The sequence below is a fragment of the Amphiura filiformis genome, chromosome 3 (genome assembly GCF_039555335.1).
Source record: "Amphiura filiformis chromosome 3, Afil_fr2py, whole genome shotgun sequence".
Classification (NCBI taxonomy): Eukaryota; Metazoa; Echinodermata; class Ophiuroidea; order Amphilepidida; family Amphiuridae; genus Amphiura; species Amphiura filiformis.
The window spans coordinates 61,592,857-61,617,622 of NC_092630.1; the positions used below are offsets into that span (position 1 = coordinate 61,592,857).

Genomic DNA, 24,766 nt, shown 5'->3' on the forward strand with positions numbered 1-24,766 from the left:
GAAGCTGAAATTTACAATCAGGTAGGGTGAATATTTAATTTAAAAAAAAACCGATGCCGTGCGGGTGAATTAGATTAATATTAAAACAAAAATGTCATATAATGAGAGAAAATATACCAGTAAGTATCAAAATCCAAAATGTACTTTTTTTGGCTTTATAACCTGGCCAATTTCAGTGATTTTAAAGCAGTCTTTTTAGATGCCACACAAACAAAATATTTCCATGCATCGCCCAGGCCTATTAGTGCTTAGACCCTCCCTCGGGTCCATGGAGAACGACTGGTGATGTAGATTACATAGCATTACCAGTCTGTAGGCAATTTGACTTCCAGCTCCCAGTACTTTGTGGGAATTCACTTTTACGGATTTGGAGTCACGCAATCTTTCTATATACCACGTCCATGTTTTCACTACATTAACGTTTGTGTAAGCGACTAAAACAACGATATTGTATCCGACCAATCAACGCAGCTTGGCAGCGCGGGGATATTTGAAAAGGCTTCCCTAGCTAAATAATGTGCAAACATTTGCAAACCGCACGCGATAATATACGCAATATGGACAATAGGCGTAAGTCCGAGTCGAGTGGTTGCCTTTTATTATCGGAATCACCGTGCTTCGTTGAACGATTATTTGGAAGTGAGATCTCTAACAGATTGGACCAGTCGAGGAATCAGCGCTCAATGGACTTTCGCGTCGATTTGTGGATGAAGAGGAATGGGTTTTTGGCATTGAAGAAAATAAGGGGGGGGTTACAGGACTTTGGCATGTTTTCAAAGGGCATTATGTAATTATTTATTGTTACATTATCCAGAGATGGAACCGAACCGAGACTGGGGGCCAGTCTAATTAGTGCTATGTATAACCTATAGAACCATGAAGGGTTCCCATATAGAGGACATATTTTAGAACCCTTTTTGCTTAGAGTGTAGACTAAATTAAAACTTACACATTATTAGGTGTTCAAGTATACAGTGGTATTGGTTAATGGGACTTACGTAACCCTTGTTCAGTGACCATGACAAGCCCTCTCTGATACAAAATCCACCAGTCCTAACATACATGTAGTATTCAGAGGTTTACTACTGGTGATAAAATTTAAATCAGAGGTACCCGTTCCTCGCCGCTACGCGCTAGCGGCTTGAATGCCACTTCGCGGCTAGCTGCTGGGAGCGCTTCGCGCGCACCCCATCGAGGAACTGGAACCAGTTCTAGAATTTGCTCGAGCAAAATTGCAGAAGTTGAATTTTATCTTGTATTTTTTTAAAATAAATTTTAACGAAATTTGTCAAATCAATTCAACTTCAATTTTATTTGGTATTCTAAATTACCAAAAATTGGCGTTGTTCAATATAAAAAATAAAAAAAACTTGATAAAAAAAACCCCTTATACTGCATTAGATTTCAAACTCCAATGGGACATAAGACAAATCTTTTTATTTTCTTCTTTTTTTTTTGCCTTGTGGCTTTTATCTTTTAAAGAAGTCATCGGCATAATGAGACAGACCCGTAATATATTAACGTGGCTCAACCGATATCTCAACTCGAAACTATGTGGACGCCGTGTGTGGTTGACTTTATGGTTACTGGTCAGTTCATCATTGTTATCACACGTGTTGGTAACCTCATCATTACTTGTCTACCAAAATCCTATCAACCTTTAATAGTCGCTGTCGTAAGAGTGTATGGCTTCACCATGTGCACCTGATATGAGTATAATTTACTGATGGCGACTTGTCGGCTTCTGGATCATCACTGGCTGGACTGGCCTTATCCCTACAATGTAGGTGAAATAATTTGCTGGTTGATGACCTCTGATGAAAGGCCATGTGTTGGCTGCTGAGCGGACTGCTGAGCTTGCTGATAGTTTGACACAACATAGACTTGTGGTTGAGGTGGGTTGATGTTGGTTGCAGGCTGCATAATGTAGACTGGTTGTGGAATCTGATTTGTTGACTGCGGTGATCCATTAGGAGTTACTACCATAAATAGTGGTGAATTCGGCTGCACGGGATTATGGCATTGTGTTGGTATAGACGTAGCTGTTGCAGTTTCTGGAAATACAAATTAGTAAAAACAGAAGACATAGAGAACCAAAGTTATAATTACAATACCTGGGTAGATCGTTCAGTAATCAACATTTTCCCGTTTCATATTAAAATACACCTTTCGTCCTAGTTGCCAGTCGGTTCTCCCATATTTTACGTTAATACTTTTACCTCGCGATGCAGTCACTACACATTCGAACGAGTGGAACCTCACCGAGGCGTAAGCATATAGTCGAACAAGCCACGACTTTGCGCCGCATAGCCGCCTGTCCTTGCAAGGGAAATTGGGATCTACGTTTATGTAAGCATTATCACGAATTCTAATGTTTTATTTTAGGTTAAAGTTAAAGTTAAGGGTTCGGGGTTAGGGTTTGAGTTCCGGTTTAGGGTTAGGCTTTAAGGCTACGGTTAGGGTAAGGGTTAGGGATATAATTATTTCGTGATGCTTACTTGAAGCCGGTTAAACCGGAAATTGTACTCCCACAACCTGCGTCATGGTCTCAACACAGGACAGACCTTCTGACAAACAATGACGAGGTGGATGAAAAAGCTTGCAAATTAGAGAGGTTGCCATGTAGTAGTAGTATGGTCGTTTATCCCTCCTTTCTACAAGAGCACCGGGAGGGTACCATTTAATTTTAGGATGTCAAGTATCGATACGCCTTGCCCCCGGTCGTTTATAAGTACGGGCACGGACTCAACCAATGTATGTGTAGTGGCGTTCCAGGAACACCTTGGTCTGGGGCGGACATTTTAGAGACATAGGAATTTGACAGTAGGCCACTGGCGTAATGTGATCAGACAAGATGGCCGATTCAAGGTCCGAAGACAGGTTCGTCAAGCCCTGTTTGAACCTCACTAGAGTCCAGGGAGACCATGGTGGTGGAATCACAGTATGGGGAGCATTTCACAGTAGGTCAAAATCACACATCTACATGTAAAAGGAACACATGAACCAGGACCAATACCTGCATTATCTTGATACAGTTATGTTTCCATTTGCAAGAAAAGACTTCGGGAACAATTTTGTGATCCAAGATGACAACACCACGGCGCACAGAGTCCTACGCGTGAAGGAAGTCCTAGAAAATGAGAATGTAGAACACCTGGACTGGTCGGCTTTGAGTCCGGATATGAACCCTATAGAGAACTTATGGGCAGAAGTATCCGCCGGTTATGTAACATGGGCAACCAACCAACTACCCTGCAGGAACATAGACACGCCATCATTGCTTGCTGGCGAGATATTCCACAAGGAACCTTGGTTACCCTGGTCGTGGGAATGTCACGTCGCGAACATGACCTTGAGCTGGCAAGGGGTGGACACACCAAATATTGAGTTGTGTTTTCGCAAGCAAGAGACTTATCTGAACATGAGAGTTCAAGTTTTAGTTCAACAATAAAGTTTGCTAGCGTCTTTAATCTCATTTTTTGATACAAATAGACCGCCAAAAAGTGTTGCGATTGTGTGATCCTTCCATTGTAATGCGCTTCCTCAGGTAATTCTTTGTTTAATTAACAAACTGTGTAATGTAAGGACATTTGTATCTTTCAATTAAATTCAACTGAACACTACTCCAGAACAATAAATCTGTTCCTAATATGATTGAAAACGGCATTTGATACAAAAATAAAAAATATTCCAAACTTTTGTCCATGACTGTAATAATAATAATAGAAATAATAACAATAATAAAAATAAATTAGCTCATAGCTCACAAACAAATTTGGTGACATTGTCCTGATTTAGCGTGATGGGGTCACAGAGTCTTACCTTGGGTCACGTGTTCATCACGCAGCTGCATCCATTGACCTGTATTAGAAGCTGTCTGTATAAAACATTCCATATCGACGGGTTAATAGCTGCCTTATAGACAGTATACAAATATTAACTGTCTATGAGTGTGATGGTCGAAATATAATCATGAGGTGAAAGATGGATTGTTCCATTCCACGAGCCGGAACGGCGAGTGGAACCGAGTGATTATATTTCGACCATTACACGAATTTAAGACAGTTAATATTTGTTTTATATCACTTAAAATTCTATTACTCAAATACTATTTTTCAGCAACATAACACCATGTTTTGCCGTGATATACTTCACATTTTGGGGTCCACCCCATAACTAAATCGGCGAGTCTAAGAGTCAGCGCACGGCTTTGCGCAGGCGCACTACGGCGCAGAACTATGATGGTAAAAACTATCACACGGAGACTCTGATGGTAAAAATGATAAATGGTAATCAACCAATGAACTGTCTAGAATTTATGTATGAGTGATATAATTGATCATATCTACAGGTAAAAGGCAATCATCCTATATATTTGCAATAGCTCAGTGCCATATAGACAGTTGATCACATCGACGGATTAGTGCAAGAAGACCCTACCTGTAATAACTGCCTTATAGACGGTTGACAATTTCTGCATTCAATGTAGAAAAAAGTACAGTTGGACCTATCTCCAATGTGCAATTCTTGAGTTAGAGGGAAAAAGTCCATTCCGCAGGTTTCCGCAGGTGACACAGATTTAAAAACTTTCTGATTGGTAAATATTATGGTCTCAGATTGCTCCTCTTGCAAAATCAAAATACAATGAGTCCAGTTGACCTTGACTTATTTTGTGATGTTACCTACGTAACTAAACATCCAAACAATGCATTTTTTTTTGGCCAAAGGCACAATTTGAGACCAATTTGATTAAAATCGGAGTATTTGTCAATTGTAGACGCATGTGAACTCCAATATTTGACTTTTGACCTTTTATCCTATAACTCAAGAACTATGTGTGGGAAACAGGTCAAACTATACTTTTTCTGAATCCTTGTGATGAGAACAATACATTGGTATGGTTTTTAACCAGATTCGACTACCTGTGATTCACCCACTGTCAATATCAATTTTAACCCCTGCATAAGCGACCTTTTTGGATTCATGGCGATTTAATAAATCAATCAGTAACACTTTTGCCTTTTTTAAAATCCTAAATAAACTATAAAATCAACTCAATCAGCTTACCGTTGGAGATGAAGCATCGTTGCAACATCCGCGGCAGCATGTACATGTCCCGTATGTTGTCAGACAAAATGATATGATGTTCAGAATTAATACAATGCATGCACAGACAGTAATGGCTACATCGAGAAAAACCCGTGTCCACTACAGAAATAGAAAGTTAAAAAATATATGTTTGCATGTCGTGAAACCCGAAACTAAATGAACATTAGTGATAAATAAATAAATAAATAAATAAATAAATAAATAAATAAATAAATAAATAAATAAATAAATAAATAAATAAATAAATAAATAAATAAATAAATAAATTAATTAATTAATTAATTAAGTAATTAATAAATAAAGTTTTTAAACATTTTTCATAAAGTTATACAACTTTTAATAACTTTTAAATTTCCAGTCATTAAAAGATTAGAAAGAGTTTTAAAACATTCTTTATTTGAAAAAAAGTTTTAAAAAAGTCGAAATGTTATGTATTGTGGGTAAAATGGTAAAATCTGTTGTCCCTATTTAAATAATTTTATGTTACAATGTTTATGGCAACTTAAAAAAAATATTTTGAAATGTAATGGTCAATAAACATTACTACGCGTCATTTAAACGTTTTCTGGCGACCTTTTTACAATCTTTTGAATATGTTACGAAAGCGTTTTGTGTTTGATGCAAATTAATGAATAGAATAGAGAGAAATTTAAATTATACATATAGTACACAAACATGTCTAGATGAATTTGATTGCTATTGCTCAAGACTAATTTAAAAACGAAATGTTTTGTTAAAAAAAAGAATAAATAATATAACCAAACTGTATTTACCTGTGGGAAACAGAATGTGTCTGTATTGACGACGTCACTAGAGTAGTAAGAAGAACTTGAACCAGGATACGGAAAACATTGAATGTTAAATTCATGTGTGATGGCAAAAATGGAAAATACACTTAACTGAATGGAAGCTATGGTTGACAGGATTGTCATCAGTAAAAATGAAATGTTCTGAAAAAGAGCATCGAAGAAGAAATAATAATAATAAGTAACATGACATAAAGCAGAAATTATTTCTCGCGTTTCATAATACGATGCGCCGCCAGCGGTTGCTCTTGGCAGTCAAATTTTTGACTCCAGAGTCGACATCGCGCCGTTCTAGCTGCTATTGAATTTTCACAGGAGTGTGATAATAACCCGGATAATAAATATGTTGAAAACAGCTCCACGAAGGATTCCCTGTGATCAATAGATAGAAAATGGATCTACTATCATTGTAAATTGTTGTTTTAGTGTGCATTCGCATGTAATATCATTATAATGACATTTAAACTCATAATGATGTATGTTCCTGTATTGTATTCGTATTAATTCAATAGCAGCTTGAACGGTGATGTCGACTCTGGAGTAAAAAAAATGACTGCCAAGAGCAACCGCTGGCGGCGCGCCGCATCGTATTGTGAAACGCGAGAGCAGGCGGTGATGGAAGCGATATCGCCAATAACACATAATCATGAAATCTTCATAAACAATTCTAAATTTGTTATGTGGTGTCAAAGCAAAATCATCTTACTCTAAAACCGTCGGGGTACGACCGTGTACCACACTGCAAGTATGTTAATTTTCCATTTGTAATTGCTAACCGTGTATTTTGAATGGGGCTGTCAGCCCTGTATCTTCGCCAGCCTCGTACGTCACGTGTTGCGCTTCCTATGCCGCCTGCGCGAGAGCTGACATGTTGGTTAAAGCCATATCATAACATTTTCATACAAAATAGATTAGTATTCTTTGCAAAATATTAGCTTTTACTATCAGATAGCCCCTTTTAATTTTGAGCCAAACAACTAAGGCAAAGCAAAGAAAATGGGAATTTACTACCCGCGCCGATGTCGCCAATACGTATCACTCCTTCAATCGTGTTATGGTACGATCCCGGGGGTACGATCCTTTGTTGTGTAGATCACCGTCCCACACGCCATGTACGTACTGGGTTATGAACATTGCGTATGCGTTCGACTAATATTTCCATCGTAATAATAAAACGACGCTTTCTGCAAAACTACAGCACCTAGAGTCTTGATTTTTGCAGGGTATGTTGGTTTAATAAAGTACAATATAATCGTGTAAAAAATAGAATTTTGAAAAATATTGAGGGCGTCCTCCTCAGCAAATGTTATAATATGGCTTTAAGTTCTAATACGAGGACATTCCTCGTATTCAAATGCAATTCGATATGTCCGATATGCTCTCATAATTATCATGTCCCACAAAAATACTCTGCAATGTAAATGAAACCTGTAGCTCTAATTCAATTTCGGATCTCTTGAACTTACCATACAAAGACTAATACGTTTTTCGTGCACGCAAACTCCTAAAATTCCACACGGTAGCATGAACTGCAAAGAAAATTCGATGAATATACTTATATGGATTTCAAATGACGTGCAGATTTTGTGATTAAGGTTTATTTAACTTAATTTTGTTGAAGACCCGGAACGAATGACCTTGAAATACAGGTTGTCTCCATATAAACGCAGCCAAACTTCGACCCCCTTTTCTCAGGTTTATTTAGAGTCAATGGTCAGAAGTATTACAATTTCTTATACTTTATTCTTTTAAAAATATGCCGAAAGGTTTGTAAAATTTAAAGCTATTTAAATCTTACGTTATTGAAATATGACAATTTGCGCAAAATTAGTCCATATAAACTTGTCCAAGAAATGGAAATCATGCGTGTAGTAGAGGGCGCTATCGGGTGATATTTGAGTTAGCATCTAATCAAGTTTGCCACATTAGTGGGACCAATGTTTTTTTTCTAGCAATGAGAGGAACAATTTGAGGTATATTACAACATGATAGAACAAATTTGATTTTGCCCGCATTATGAACTTCGACTCCTCGTGGGAAGTACTGAAAAAATGGAACCAATTCTAGTTTTATTATTTGACATGTTTGAGGTGTAAGGATGCAAAAAAAACATTGGTCCCACTAATGTAGCAAAGTAGATGCTAACTAAAAAATCACCCGATAGCGCCCTGTACTAGTTTTGGAACCACTATGACCTTAACATTGGTTCCACTAATGTAGTAACAGAAAATCCCAAACCCATCTCGCCCTGTACTAGTGTCTGAGTTCGAGTTTTATACTTTTGAGTTGATTGATATGTGTTCTAGCTCTTTGTTTACCCGTGTTTAAATACTCACGAGAACTCCCGTCCATATTGGATCACCAAGATATGCGATCCGTGTCTTGCTTACGATTGCAACTGTACCGAGGAGACTGGTTCCAAATGCAAAAATGATGATTGCATAAGAGAGACAATTAATTCCAGGAATGGGCCTGATATGACGTGAATTAGGCTGCCCTTCTTGTACCGGCATTATGGATGCAGTTTATGGTAATGAGCAAAACGAAGATGCTTAGAGATTGTAACATGCATGTGCAGATCATGACCAGCGTATTCTCTTAAATGTTCACTTCAATGAGATACAATCAGATAGAGAATAACATAATTATTAGTAAAGATCGTGACTGGTTCGGTTTTAGGCAGGGAGTTCGCATCTTCTTCCCCACATTATTTAACATGTATGCGGAATTCATCATGAGGGATCCCCTTGACAAAGCAAACAAAACCACCGTAAACACGTCTTGTCCATGGCAGGCATTTGCCTTTTGCATGTGTCATATGGACCCTCACCAAGGCAGAAACCATAATCCTTGTTGTTTATTGAAAAGCCTGCAACATTGGATCATCTTCAAATGACAGGAATTAAAAATTTATGACCTTTTATAATATTGTTTTAACATCTTCAAATTAGGTGGACTTCACTCGTATTATTGCATTTTAACGAATCACCAATCACTTTGATACAGCCTGTCCATTGTGTAAACGTAGCTGGTCATTGCTGTTCATGGCATGATTTGCCGTGATTGCAAGGATTAAGTTAAGTATACTAATATACAGTGATATACAGTTATATATTAAGTTATTTAAGGGGGTACTACACCCCTGCCCAATTTTATGCCTATTTTGGCATTGGGGACAAGTAAGGTATGTATATTATAGGGGCAAGGACTACAACTACTGCACTGGAAATTTTATTTCAGCACAGACAACAGTTGTGGAGTTACAGTCAAAAATGAGGGAAAACCAGTATTTGATCAATAAGTCAATAACTAATTGCTTTGAGTTGCTGAATTGTCAGTACAGTAGTTGTAGTCCTTGCCCCGATAATATACATATCTTACTTGTCACCAATATGCTATAATTTTTGAGAAAAATACAAAAATAACGCACAAAATTGGCCAGGGGTGTAGTACCCCCTTAAGGCTGCAATTGACATTTTTTTCCCTTACCATAATTATTATTAAGGTACATGTAATTAAAGTAAATATTAAGAATTACATAAATCAATGTAAAGAATTATATAAATAAGGAAACTTACAATATGGTTAACCATATGAAGCTGTAAATAATCATGTAAAACTAAGTAAGTGACGGAAGTAACTACCAAAACGACTAACAACTCTTTGTAGCATGCAAGGAGCAATGAACCGCGAATTATTTTAACCCGGACGCGGAACGTACAAGTATAATGAATTATTCTATAGCTTCATAGGGTCACGACCAAAAACTATCAATTGTGATAATTTTGTCCAAAGCATGTTCACAGTTTTACCCCACACGATGAGTGAAGACAAACATGTTCATGATACATGCATGTTTCTATAATATTATTAATAGATTAAATTAATTAATTTAATCTAATTTTATATTTGATTATACCTGGATGAATGACAACCTTTACAAACGTATCCCCTGGTTCAAGTTTAATCCACAATTTACGTGTTCGTATGAAAAGGCTTGAGAATAGTACTAGTAGGTTGAACTTGCTGGTCGCGATAGCATTGGGAACTTCATTGTCAAGAGAATATTGCAAATAAAATTTTAGGAGCCATTTTGAATTGATCAATTTCCATGTTCCAACTGAGCTTAAAATAGCCAAGTATAAGACCCCCCCCCCCAATGTTTCAATGATAGACTGGTATCAGTCTTAGTATATGTTTATCAAAAATACTACAAAGGTTAGTGTTCTACAGAAGCGTTAAATATGCCAATAAATTCAACATATTGAACAATAAGCAATTCGACGTTTGCAAGAGGTTTATGAAGACGTCCCACGACCTGTTGTGTCAATGCCCTTAGCTAGACAGTTTAATGATGTGGTGGCTATGGATCTGAAGAAGTATGGAGATGTGTACTTCTTACATTTCATATACCTGTTTACTAGGTTCAGTAAAAGTAAAGTGATCAGAAGGAAGTTGCCCAAAGTGATTGTGGAGAGTGTAGCAATGGAGTGGATAGCGGCTGGTTTCGGTCCACCTAAGAAGTTTTTAGTGGACAATGGTAGTGAGTTCAACATTGAGGAATACAGAGAACTGGCGGAGCAGTTTAATATATATAGAAATTTGTGCCACTTCTGCTTATTCGCCATGGTCAAATGGCATATGTGAGAGAAATCATTACGTTGTAGACGTGTGTGTGCAGAAACTGATGGAAGAAGATCGTAGAATGGAACTAGATGTTGCTTTTGCTTGGGCAGTCAATGCTAAAAACAGCATGCAAAACCATCTTGGATATAGCCTCATCCAGCTTATGCTTGGTAACCACCCAACCTTCCTTCAACCTTTATGGTCAACCAACCTCCAGGTTTAAAAGATGCAGAAGTTAGTGATACAGTAGTCAAGCATCTCAATGCATTACATGCTGCCAGAAGAGCTTTCACTAAAGCAGAATCGTCAGAGAGGATCAAAAGAGCATTGTGCCATAATGTAAGAGAATCAGAAGAGAAATTTGAGTCGGGAGATTTTACGAGGGATGATAGCAATAGATGGCGAGGTCCAGGGCGAGTTATAGGTCAAGATGGGAAGATTGTCTTCATTAGACATGGCAGCCAATTAATACGAGTTGCAACATGCCGTGCAATAAAGGTGGACAGTGCGACAGAGGGTAAAGAGTTGAGAAGGCACAAAGAGAGAGTTGATGGGATTATTGAAGATGAAGGGGTCAATCATCCTGAAGACAAGCAGGTTATTGCTGATGTTGTGCTGGATGAAGATGATGATGATGATGAAAGTAGCTTTGAAGATGCCAGTGATGATGCACATGAATTATGTGGTGATGAAGAGAGGCAAAGAGGACAGAGGTTAGAACAAATAGGATCCATGTCACGAAATCAAAATAAAGACATGGGATCACAGAAAGTGCCCTAAGTGAATGAAAGAATCAAATATCGCTTACCAGAAAGTGAGAAGTGGATTCATGCTCAAGTTTTAAGCAGCGGAGGAAAATCAAGTGGTAAAAATAAGTATTATGTCAATGTAATGAATGACAAAGACAAACAGAAATTGGGAATGCATCTTGATAAACTTGAATATGAAGTTGTAGACGATGAAATCAGGGCAGAGATGAATAGTGAAAGTAGAGAAAAGGAAGATGGTATTAGTAGAGAAGAAGATAACGAAGAAGCAAATGTTGTCTTCATACCAATTAGTAACCATGGAAATCCTGAAGTCATCAATGCCAAAGAAAAGGAGTTAGAGAATTGGCGCAATTTTGATGTATATGAAGAAGTACAGGACAGTGGCCAGAAGGGATTATCCACCCGTTGGGTGGTGACTGATAAATATTCTCCTGATGGGAAGAAGCTTGTGAGAGGATTTGAAGAGTAGGAGAAAGTTCAATCTGATTCTCCAACTGCAAGTAAGTCGACATATGTCAGTGGCAGCAAGCGAAGGATGGAAGTGTGAGAAGGTGGACATCAAAGCTGCATTTCTGCAGGGAAGGAAGCTTGAGAGATATATATTTGTGATACCACCTAATGAGGTGAAGGAAGATGGTTTGATATGGAAGCTAAACAAAGCAGCCTATGGTCTTGAGGATGCATCGCATAACTGGTACTTCAGTGTGAAAGAGGAGCTTACTAAGTTGGGATGTAAAGTTGGGAATAAAGCCTTATTTAGGTGGTACAAGAGTGGTTAATTAGAAGGTATCTTTGTAATGCATGTGGATGACTTTTTATTTGCTGGAACTGAAGAATTCAGCAAGAATGTCATTGAACCAATTGTGAAGAAATACAAGGTTGATTGACAACTTCAGATATTTGGGTCTAAATATGGTACAAGATGAGAACAGCACTGTCAAGGTAAATCAGAATGACTATGCAGCAGAAATACAAGAAATTCCCATTTCTGCAAATACAGGGTGTCCCAGAATGATCTGTACCGGGAAAGATGGAATTTTTTAGGTATGAAGGGCATGTTAAATGGTCATATTGTCTTGCATTTTTAGTTCTACATATATTTAGCTTTCTCAGATTTTTAAGATTTAAAAAATTGGACGTTTCTAGTAGAAGTTATAGCAGATTGCGTAAAAATGGTGAATTCTAAGTTTTGACAACGCAACCTATTTTGAAAATCTGTAACATTACTAACCATTCAGCACAAAGTTATTTGGAAAAAGTTATGCAGGTATTTTAGTTGTGCCCTGTTCATATTTCCACTAGATATCTATCTATTATTTATGACGTTACGAAGCAATCATTATATGGAATTAAGGATTTGTGGCCTAATCCCATTCTCTCTTTGGCGGTAGTTTTAAATATAGTTAATGTGGTGTGAGGTCCATATCATTTGAAATGCTTGCAGAGATCGAACTGGTTGTGGTACAGAAAAGACGGCTCCTCAATTTACTGTACAGTAGCGTGAATTTCTTTCAAAAACTTACTGGCAAACCGGCAGCTATGTTGAGACGCAAAGAAGACTCATTAGACGATAGTGTATAACGTAAAGAAGTTTGACGAGCACGGAACTGTCAGGAATCGGCAGAGTGAAGCTTCAGGTGCTCGTAAGACTGTAAGAACTAGAGCGAACATTGCAGCTGTCCGGCAAGCTTTAAGGCGTGACCCCAACAGTAGTTGTCGTCGAAATGCTGTGCCAAACATCCCACGTTCTTCATTTAATCGTATCGTGCCATTTTTCAAAGGTATGCGAGTCGTTTTTCATCGATTTTACATTATTGCATGCCACGCCAAAACAAATAAAGGTAGCGTGCTGAAATTAACATAATAAGTAGGAGACATGTCCAACATTATAATGCTGGTATCAAAAATAGATACACTGCCCGTCTTCTATTTTTAGTTATTTTTGCAAACACGGTACAAATCATTCTGGGACACCCTGTAGAAAGAGTGACAGAGCGTCTCCACTGAACAAGCATGAAATGCAAACGCTCAGAGCTACAGCAATTGAATTGGCTGGCCACACAAACCAGGCCAGATTTGAGTTATGATGCCTTGGAGCTGAATATGATGAAGCAGCATCCAACAGTATAACCGAGATATAATAGTAATAACTATACAGTCAACAAGATACCCATTAATGTATACACAGACAACAGATAAATGCATCAGAACATTCACTCTACTAAGCATGAGAAAAGACTTCGTATCAACATTGCAGAGATCCGGAGGATGATCGCGCAGGGAGAAGTACAATCCATTGAATGGGTCCAGAGTAGAATGCAACTAGCAGATGCACTGACAAAGAGGGGAGCAGACTCTCATAGACTGTTAGAAACATTTGCTACTGGAAAACCGATTGTTAATTAATCATTAAAATAATATGGAACTGTAAAATCAGATTATAAAATACACCTTTATGCTGACAAATTCTCAGCTTAGCCAATTACGGTAACTTTGTCATAGTTTGACATCGCAGTTAAAAGAGCTATATCAAGGAGATTAAGCTCATTGGACACTGGACAATATGTTTTAAAAAACGTTTCATTTGGAGACTCTTAGTTTAATGGACTTTATCGCATTTTATATGCTTTATTCTTTTGTTAAATCAAATTTATTCAATGTTAGTTTAGTCCTTCCAGATCTTTAAACTTAAAAACAAGGGGGAATATGTTATAATTAATAATTGTTTGTATCTTATGTGTTTCCCTCTTACAGATCTGGTGGGGTTTAGTGATGCATGATCAATCAAGAACAGTAGATAGATTAGTCAAGAAAAGTACCCCTTCAAGTAGAGCCTAACATAAAGATAGTTTATACAAGAGACCTTAGAACTGTAACAAGATACTTATCAGTCATTCTCATTCTCTAGGGTGCTGGATGTCCTCGGGGGAAATGCGGGAACTCCCGGTTCAAGGGCGGTTTTTAAAATGGCCGCAAAGATACCATTAAGTGGTATTCTATCTAAATAATCTGCTGATGGGATGTGTTGACTGAACTTTTTTAAACACTATAATAAAAATAATTACTTGTATAGCCTATCAAGTTTCCTGTAAATACACAGTACTAATCAATTACTACGAGCAGACTATATTTATAATAGATACAAAATGAGGACGAAATAGCACTCTTTAAAAAGGAGGAAATAGGGGAAATTAATGCTGATTTGAAAATTAAACACATAAAACAATAATGTTTGACAAATTAGTCTGGTCATTATTCACAATAATTATTATGACACCTTGATGGGGGGGGGGGGACAAAAATGAAAGAAAAAAGTGCCCCTCTGACAAAAAAATAAAAGGGAAAATCAGGAGGGCAAAGGAAAAGAAAAGGGGCAAGGAGCCCTTTCCTACCGAAATTCAGCCCGAAAATACACAATTTTTCCGCGCTACGCGCGCATATTGCCAAGATTAAGCCCTTTCCATCCTGATAAAGGGCGAAAATAGTGTAAAATACCATTTTTTTGCGCGCTCGTCCCAATAAAGCCTTTTGTCTCTATGTATTGTATGATGCAACAGTAATTTTATTCGTCTGTGCCCCAAAATTTTATTTGCCCCCCCGACCAAAAAAGCTGGCTACGCCCCTGTACAAGAGTCGACATAAGCAAGCAAGTAAGCAATTATGACACCAATTGCTGCTAATTTGGTGTTACTAAGCTTCTAGTGGCATTTTAAAGGGTGTCTCCAGCAATCACAACATATGATAGAAAATTAATTATCAAGCACGAATCACGTGGTTTTATTTGAAACAAACTTATATTGACCATAAAAACGAATTAATACAACCGTCTTTCAACACGCGATATTAAAAATTCCCGGGCGCCGAAATTGTACAGTGCAATGACGTCCTTGAAATACAATGAAGGCTGACAACAATTAAGCACAAGTAACCATGACGTCATTGCACTAGACAGTTTCGTCGTGGGAATTTTGAATATCGCGTGTTGAGAGCCGGCTGTTTTTATTCGTTTTTATGGTCAATATAAGTTTGTTTCAAATAAAGCCACGCGATTCGTTCTTGATAATGTTTTTCTAAAATATAAGGCATAATGATGTGATTCCCGGAGTCATCCTTTAAATATATGAATGTGTTTCTAATTATATTCCGAACTCAGTGTTATCGACATTTTGTGACGGCACTGTTTTGGCGCAAAAGCAAAACGACATGCACGAGGAACACATGCTGCATTGGTGAATATTTTTCCTTCTACAACTTAAGTGGAGTCCGTTGTTGGATGCAGACATCCGACAAAACACATCCAACAAACAAAGGCCCTAGCGTTTTCTGCTCACTGAATGTCAGATATTGTCCTCATCTGCTACCAATGAAGTGATAATACTGAAGGACAAGACGGGGGACAAGAGCATTAATTTAGCAACAGGATCGGTAATCCTGCTTCACATGCCATCAGTATGAAGCCGATACCAGGCTCTTCTTCCACACCGCGTGAATTGTGCAACAGTAAGGTACTAGTACATCAATTACCATAAATGATGAGGACACTGACGTTATTGTCATTGCTGAACATGTGTCTCACCACATAAAAGGAAAGCAAGCATTAACTATTATGTGCAGGTTTAGAGAATCGAATACAAAAATATGTTAAAGTAATTGCTCTTGTAGGAGTCATTATGTCATGGGACGCACTACCTTTGGTCAACATCGACGAAGAATGTCAGACAATTAAAGAAACAAACATTTGAATTTAACCATGGCAAGCAAGTGGAACTCCAAACGTCTTGGGAAATAAGTATTTTTGTTACATTTTATGTTTTAGCATTGAAAATAAAAGGACAAAGATTTTACTTCCTATGCCACTATAAATCGCAGAATGGCATTTAATGGTATTTTAGCTGCCATTTTGAAACTAGCCTTCTAGCGAGAGTTTCCACAGTTCCTCGAGGTTGGACACTAATATCCTTATTCAGTACCCTTGAAAGTACAAAGTTCAGTCTAGTATAGTAGTATATTCTAGAGTTCTAGAACCTCATTAACGGTATTTCGGCAACCATTGCGAAAAAGGCGAGAGGTCCCCGCATGTCGGCGAGGTTGGACCCAAGTATTATTATTCAGCATCCTCAAATGTTAAGTGAATATACCCCGTCAGTATACTATTCTAGGGCTCTATGATGAGTTTATTTAATTATATTTTGGTGGCCATTTTGAAAAACGCCCTCTAGCGAGAGTTCACCATATATTCCCGAGGTTGGACTCAAATATTATTATGCAGCATCCTCAAAAGTATAAAGTTCAGTTGATATATTCATCAGTATACTATTCTAGGGCTTTATAAAGCCATTTAATGATATTTTGGCGGCCATTTTGAAAAAAAACCCCGCCCTCTAGCGAGAGTTCCCCACATGTCCCGAGGTTGGACCCAATGCCGAGGTTGGAACTAAAAATTTAATACTATTCAGCATCCTCAAAAGTACATAAAGTTCAATCGATATATCCCATCAGTATACCATTCTAGGTCTCTAGAAGGCCATGGTATTTGGCAGCCATTTTGAAAATCACCCTCTAGCGAGAGTTCCCCACCTTGACCAGAGGTAGGACCCAAAAATTCTTATTCAGCACCCTCAAGAGTACAAAAAAACTTCTTCAACCCTTCTCCGCCTCGTTAGTCCCATGGGAGTCCATATTCTGTCTCTACTACATCCCCGAAGGATCTATCCTTCCCCGAAGCCTCATCCACGAAGCCTCTCCAAACATTTTGTTTGAAAATAATCGTTTTTATATTATAGAGACGAATTCCATAGTTCTAGTCCAATAAAATAGCACTTACTGTGGACGTTTCGAAATCTGTCAGATTTCTTTATCAACACTGGTGTTGTTAAATGTTGTGACGACCTTCTGTGTACAACTTGTTGTTGCTCAGCAACTCGGTTGCCAGTTGCTTTCTTCAGGAGATCGTCAAACACGTGAGTTAGGTTGTATTGCCCCTCGTCTCTGTTCACGGTGGTGCCCTGTTGTCTGATTTTCACTGCTTCTTTAATCCCTCGTTTGTATCTGTCTGCCTCTTTGCCTAAAATCTTAGCCTCCTCCCAGTCAATGATGTGGTCTTTATCGAGAACATGGTCTGTGATGGCTGATTTATTGGTAGCTGATTGAGATGCCTTTCTGTTTGCTCTCGTGCGAACATTAACACACGCCTTATCCGCCTCTGCCCTATGTTCTTTAAGTCGCTTACCGAATTTCCTCCACGTCTCACCGACATAAGTTTCATTGCAATTCTGGCAAGGGATGGAATAAACAACCTCTGTGGTGTTGAGCGGGTCCCTTTTATTCTTCGGGTGCACAAGCATGTTTCTTAGTGTGCAATGAGGCTTCATAGCAGCGGAGATATTGTAACTCTTAAAAGTTCTCGCGATACGCTCCGACACTCCCTCTACATAGGGGATGACGACAAGGCCTTTTGACTTGGTAGTTTCATCCTTCTTAATTGCCTTCTTCTTCTGCTTTGGTGTATCCATCTGTTGTTTCACTTTATCGAAACTCCAAGAAGGATAGCCGCAGTTACTAAGCGTTTTTTTGATGGTGACTTCCTCTTCTTCCTTGTCTCGATCTTCAGTTATGATCTTATTTTTCCTATCCAAGAGCGTGCGAACAACACCCAATTTCTGGTGTAGCGGATGGTGGGAGCTGAAATTAAGGTACTGGTCGGTGTGGGTGGCTTTCCGATATACCAGTAACTTGATTGTGCCATCGTCGCGTCTAACTATCAAAGTGTCTAAAAACGGTATCTTTCTATCTTTTTCCTGCTCATAAGTGAATTTGATGGAGTTGGTATCATCAATTTGATTAAAATGTTCTGTGAGCGGTGGTACTGCGTCCTTATTAACAACCTCAAGAATGTCGTCGACGTAGCGTTTTCACATCTTGGGTTTACACGCGAGGGAGGCTGTGGCAATAGCCCGGGCAATAGGAGACTCTTCCAAGAATTCCATATAAATATTGGCCGCTAGCGGAGAGACAGGGGTGCCCATTGCCGCACCAAATCGCTGCCTGTAAATCCTGTCTCTAACGGTAAAATAAGTGGTCGATAATTCTACCACATCGTCAACAGCTAAGCTGAACCCTTGCAACTTGTTGTAGTCCTTCAACGCACCTTTATCTAGTCTCTCTCTAACAATTTCCAATACTTTGTGGATAGGTACAGGTAAATAGAGAAACTACATCGTGTATGCGAGTTCAGAATGTCTCCCTCTTCAATGACTACATTAACTAACTCCTCCGCCAACTGTTTTGAGTTGACCACGTGATGGATGGAGTTACCAACGATGGGACCTAAAATGTCCGCCAACCATCTCGAGGTTTCATAACCAATGGTGGCAGTGTAGTCAACAATGGGTCGGAGTGGGGCATACTGCAGTTACTGTCCGTTTTCCTATACACAATACACAGTGCTCTCACCATTGACGCGCGACCTTTACAAATAGTGTATGTTAGAAGTATATTGCATTTGCCTAGTTAACATCACTGTGTGAAAAATAACCGGCCAATATTTAAACTATTCTCCAAACTTATAGCAAATATATTTCTCTAACATGACCTAAAATTACAGCTAGGTTAGATGTTCAGAAATAGTCGCACTTTCGTAGAATATGAGTGAGGGCAAAGCATAGCTAGCTCATAGCTAGCCAACTCCCCGTGTTAATTGAATGGAGATTTGACCGAAAATATTGAGCTATATTGGTAACGGACCGCTCCGTTCTGAAGGATGCCACAAATAAAAATTCCTTTAAAAGGAATAGGGCGGGCAAATGAAAAATTGTCAAGAGAAATGAAAGAATGAGTGAGTCAAGTTCACAATTAAAAACAGGGAAAATATGACACAACATCGATTTCCAATGGGGGAATAACACAAAACGTATAAACAAAGTTAAAAGAGTTTTTAACTTTATACGTTTAAATACGTTTGTTATTCCCCCATTGGAGGTTGTGTCATATTTTCCTTGATTTTAATCTTATCTATTGCTTATCCTCTGTTCTCTGCTGGTCAGTTGGAACAGATTTTCCCTGTTTTTATATTAACCCTTCACATCATAACAGAAGACGTTTTATGTTAACATTTTATATAAAACATTGTTATAAAACTTTTGTAGATAATAGTTATTTAAAACATTTTCGTAATCATACCTAGAGGTTTTTTTATCATCAGATAGAAAGACTTCTGCTCATCTTCTCTGGTGAGACAACAGGGCTGGGGTATCTTTCCATATCAAAGTTTAAAAATCTGTCATATCAATTTCCTCAATATGTTGTTTTGATACAACTTATGAGGGGAAAAGTTTGATTTTACAATATTTCGATATTATTTTTAACTTTGTAACTTTATTATGATTAACATAACTGTATTTCAAAGCGTCAAACTATATCATTATTTTGTCCCAACAAAAATAATCCAGGAATAAAATATTCATTCATATGTTTATTTATTTTATTCAACCTGGGCCATTTCTACTGGTGCACATGCATTCTAATAATTTGTCTATAATACCTTATACAAGCATCAGCAAGCACTATTTGTCACAAGATTTGAAAAGTAAATAGCCTATGCACACACTGAACACAATGCACATACAAGCTGTATTTAAGTACATGCCGAAGCTATCAGTATAAAATGATATATATGACCTTCACGATGCTATTAATTTAGCCCAAAGATTAGGAAAACTAGCAAAACTGGTGAACTGGTACTGTTCAAATAAAAACATCTGCAAATCTTGCTGCAATTTCCAAATAGTATTTCTATTACTTAAATAATCATTTTTGTTATTTCTTTTAATACAAATAATTACTTCCTATGACGACTTTATCGTATTACTTACATATCAAAATCAAGTAATAATTACAAAACTCGCCGTAAACTATCACCTCTGTGGGTGTTTGGGATATAACCGGCACGAATATTTTCTCAACACTGCGGCATGTGAGAAAGTAGGTCAATAGTCAGAGAATACAGGGCGGGTGCGGCTACATTTAAACTATTCTATGAAATTCTAGAAAATATAGTTTTGTAACATGTCCTAAATGTTTAGCTAATTTAGGTGTTTGGAAATAGTCGCACTTTTGTGTTTTAGGAAGGATATGTAAACGACAGATAACGCCAAAAAATATGAAGAAATTATTTCCAAACCGTGTTAAGTCAACAATCATTATGTTGCTCATTTTCAAGAATGCTGGTTAACAAAAAGCAGGCCATTGTCTCATTTCGTGAACAAAGGTCCACATACCATTGTTTCCTTGAGTTTCCTTTATAATCAGTTACCCAACTGAAGCTGTATTATAGCACCTCATAGCGATACCGTACATATAAAACAGACACATGTGCACAACCAGAGAAGATCCGATTTAATCAGTTGAGCTGTTTCAATGAGTGTTATCTTGGTTTAATAGCTTTTAATGGGGTTTAAGTCCTGCAAAGGTCGAGATGAATTCTACTGTAGACATGACTGCATCATGGCCCCTGGTTTGTGTATTTTGGGGGTACAGTAGAGTCTCGGTACATTTTCAGGTGTGTGGTAGAGCTTTTTGTACTTTGCCCTTGTTATTTTCTCTTCATCAACCAGTCTAGACAGAATACCAACAGGCTTTTTCTTATACTTTGGTGTGGGGTCACCCTTTAACTCTTCGTACGTTTTGGTGTCACTGAGCATGTTTTTATATACTCTTAGCTTACGATTTTCAAACATACATATCATACGCCTGTGCATAACAAAATGGACCATTTTATGACAATGCGGTACATTCTAATTTGGGATTGCCACTTCCCGCAACTATTCTATGAAATACTTCTAGCATATACATAACTTGAGAGGACACTAATACAGGGTGTCCCAGAATGATTTGTACCGTGTTTGCAAAAATAACTAAAAATAGAAGACGGGCAGTGTATCTATTTTTGATACCAGCATTATAATGTTGGATATGTCTCCTACCTATTCTGTTAATTTCAGCACGCTACCTTTATTTGTTTTGGCGTGGCATGCAATAATGTAAAATCGATGAAAAACGACTCGCATACCTTTGAAAAATGGCACGATACGATGAAATGAAGAACGTGGGATGTTTGGCACAGCATTTCGACGACAACTACTGTTGGGGTTGCTTTAAGGCGCAACCCCAACAGTAGTTGTCGTCGAAATGCTGTGCCGGACAGCTGCAATGTTCGCTCTAGTTCTTACAGTCTTACGAGCACCTGAAGCTTCACTCTGCCGATTCCTGACAGTTCCGTGCTCGTCAAACTTCTTTACGTTATACACTATCGTCTAATGAATCTTCTTTGCGTCTCAACATAGCTGCCGGTTTGCCAGTAAGTTTTTGAAAGAAATCCACGCTGCTGTACAGTAAATTGAGGAGCCGACTTTTCTGTACCACAACCAATTCGATCTCTGCAAGCATTTCAAATGACATGGACCTCACACCACAATAACTATATTTACAACTACCGCCAAAGAGAGAATTGGATTAGGCCACAAATCCTTAATTCCATATAATGATTGCTTCGTAACGTCATAAATAATAGATAGATATCGGCTATTTAGTGGAAATATGAACAGGGCACAACTAAAATACCTGCATAACTTTTTCCAAATAACTTTGTGCTGAACGGTTAGTAATGTTACAGATTTTCAAAATAGGTTGCGTTGTCAAAACTTAGAATTCATCATTTTTACGCAATCTTCTATAACTTCTACTAGAAACGTCAAATTTTTAAAAACTAAAAAATCTGAGAAAGCTAAATATATGTAGAACTTAAAATGCAAAACAATATGACCATTCAACATGCCCTTCATACCTAAAAAATTCCATCTTTCCCGGTACAGATCATTCTGGGACACCCTGTAGTACATGGCACTATGGGTTTAGGATTTTTTTCGCTACATTTTTGGCATATTTAACCTAAAATAATAACAATTTGACTGCTTCCATTCTTTTCTATGCCCGCTGTGGTTCCCACTAGGTGGTCTAAGATCACAGTGGGCCAAAAGCAATTCAATAATGTTGTAATGTATCTCAAATTGTTCCTCAATTGTCATATTTTTCTACGGTGCTTAGTTATGAGGTCGAACAGGTCAAATGTCAAAACTTACATACAGAGAGGTCAAAATTTAAAAATGATCTAATTTAATCGCAACTGAGATTCTAAATGCTATCTTCAGTAGATATAGCGAAAAAATCCTAAAACGGCTGCGCTGCGCGAATTAAACAAAAAAAGATGTAAAAACAGAGAAACACGCAGATGCGGAAAGTGATGAGTCTGTAATATCGCTTTAAACTTTGTAATCGGGTCTGATGTATTAGAAAGAAAAACTTCGCCGCTATATGAAGTGAAAATTTAGAGAAAATAATGTAAAACATTACTTCTAGAGTAGAAAGATGCAATGAATCGGGATGAGATTCTAAATGCTATCTTCAGTAGATATAGCGAAAAAGTCCTAAAACGCGCTCAGCTGCTCTGCGCGAATTGCAAAAAATCGGCTTTCGGCCTAATGCCAATTAAAAAAAAAAAAGAAAAAAAAAGAGGTTAAAACAGAGAAATACGCACATGTTGAAAGTGATGAGTTTGCAATATCGCTTTAAACTTTCTGATCGGAACTAATTTATTAGAAAGAACAAATTCGCCGCTACATGATGAAGTGAAAATTTAGAGTAGATAATGTAAAATATTACTTCTAGAACAGAAAGATGCAATGAATCGGGATGAGATTCTGAATGCTATCTTCAGTAGATATAGCGAAAAAATCCTAAAACGCGCACGGCTGCTCTGCGCGAATTTAAAAAAATCGGCATTCGGCCTGATGCCGCTCTGATGCCGCGCTATTAAAAAAACCAAAAGAAACAAAAAAGAGGTAAAAACAGAGAAACACGCAGATGCGGATAGTGATGAGTCTAAAATATCGCTTTAAACTTTCTGATCGGGACTGATGTATTAGAAAGATATTCGCCGCTACAAGATGAAGTGAAAATTTAGAGAAAATTGTGTACAAAATTACTTCTAGCGCAGAAAGATGCAATGAATCGGAATGAGATTCTAAATGCTATCTTCAGTATAGATATAGCGAAAAAAAATCCTAAAAGGAGCACGACTGCTCTGCATGAATTTAAAAAATCGGCATTCGGCCTAATGTCGCGTTATTTAAAAAAAAAAAAAAAAGGTAAAAACAGAGAAACGCGCAGATGCGGAAAGTGATGAGTCTGTAACATCGCTTTAAACTTTCGGATCGGGACTAATGTATTAGAATTAAAATATTCGCCGCTACAAGATGAAGTGAAAATTTAGAGAAAATTGTGTAAAAAATTACTCATAGAGTAGAAAGATGCAATGAATCGGGATGAGATTCTAAATGCTATCAGGAAATCATGGTATCCCATGATGCATTTATGAAAATTAATACATACACTCTTAGTCTAAGTGGTAAATGCTATACATGTATAGTTTCTATGGTGCAATAATGGTGAAGGTGAATAATTGTGCTTTTCTAGGTAACAATAACATTTGAGAGCATGAAAATCAGTGGAAATATTAGGTTTGATCTACTTGTAGCCCAAATGTTGACGGCCTTTTTGCTTATAACTCCGGGAACGAAAAGCCGTAGATACGTTTCTGAACAAAATTTTAGCCACTTTTAAATTTGACGTTTATAAACTATGACATCTATAATCCCGGCCTATAATAATTAGCCATAGGCTATTATATGAACATTTTCTGTATCAAAAATTAAGGCTTTGAAATGCTATATCTTCAGAAGATTACGAAAAACATGAAATATTAACATGGCCTATTAGGCCTGTTCCACTCCTCGGCCATTTTTTTTACATTTTAGGGCTATTATTTTCTCAAATCCACCCCCACCCATGACTGCTCTAGATTCGACTTCTACCGTAAAATGGGGTAACTTCGGTCAGCGGGGTTACTTTGGTCGGTCATATTTCCGTACAGCAATATTGTTTTTAGTCATATTTGGTCTCAATTTGTTATTAAATATATTTGGAAGAAATAATAGTCGCGCATGACCAATTTCCTTGAAATTTGCGAAAATATCGGTATTTTTGACAAAAAATCTGCATTTTTTTACATTATTTTTTTAAGAAAAAAATAAAAATCGGTATTTGTGAGCAAGTAAGGATGTGTGCTTGATTAATTTTGCAAGGGTCAAATGTCACAAAAACAAAAACTTGCCTATATAGGCCTACAGCGACTCGGATCAATTTTTTTGATTTTTTTTCCTTCATGGAATGTTAGGCCTAATACTCTGACCAAAGTTGCCCCAAATGCGGGGTAACTTTGGTCAGGCTATTTTTAACCCCTAGGGCACCCTTTCAAAATTATTTAAAAACCCTTTTTTAGGGAATCCTAATGTCATAAAAAAGAGATAATTAGAAATATAATCGGTTTTGTTTGGAAGCAGT

The 24,766-nt window shown here is 37.6% G+C and overlaps 2 protein-coding genes across 3 annotated transcripts; both read right to left on the minus strand.

The window, feature by feature from the left end:
• Positions 1–755: 755 nt before the first annotated feature.
• Positions 756–9,612, minus strand: LOC140148886 (uncharacterized). Of its 2 annotated transcripts, XM_072170982.1 has the most exons (7): positions 9,494–9,612; positions 8,252–8,524; positions 7,382–7,444; positions 5,883–6,059; positions 5,068–5,208; positions 3,823–3,877; positions 756–2,054 (listed from the first exon to the last, which is right to left on the minus strand). In XM_072170982.1, exons 2-7 carry the CDS (start codon positions 8,426–8,428, stop codon positions 1,777–1,779), a joined length of 891 nt encoding a protein of 296 aa, XP_072027083.1. In that variant the 5' UTR covers positions 8,429–8,524; positions 9,494–9,612; the 3' UTR covers positions 756–1,776. The 2 variants fall into 2 exon arrangements, with proteins under 2 accessions (XP_072027083.1, XP_072027084.1); XM_072170983.1 differs by lacking the exon at positions 7,382–7,444.
• Positions 9,613–15,648: 6,036 nt separating this feature from the next.
• On the minus strand, positions 15,649–21,009 carry LOC140147384 (uncharacterized). The gene is made up of 3 exons (XM_072169161.1): positions 20,860–21,009; positions 17,201–18,108; positions 15,649–15,688 (listed from the first exon to the last, which is right to left on the minus strand). The coding sequence occupies exons 1-3, from the start codon at positions 21,007–21,009 to the stop codon at positions 15,649–15,651; spliced, it is 1,098 nt and encodes a 365-aa protein (XP_072025262.1).
• Between the last annotated feature and the right edge of the window lie 3,757 nt (positions 21,010–24,766).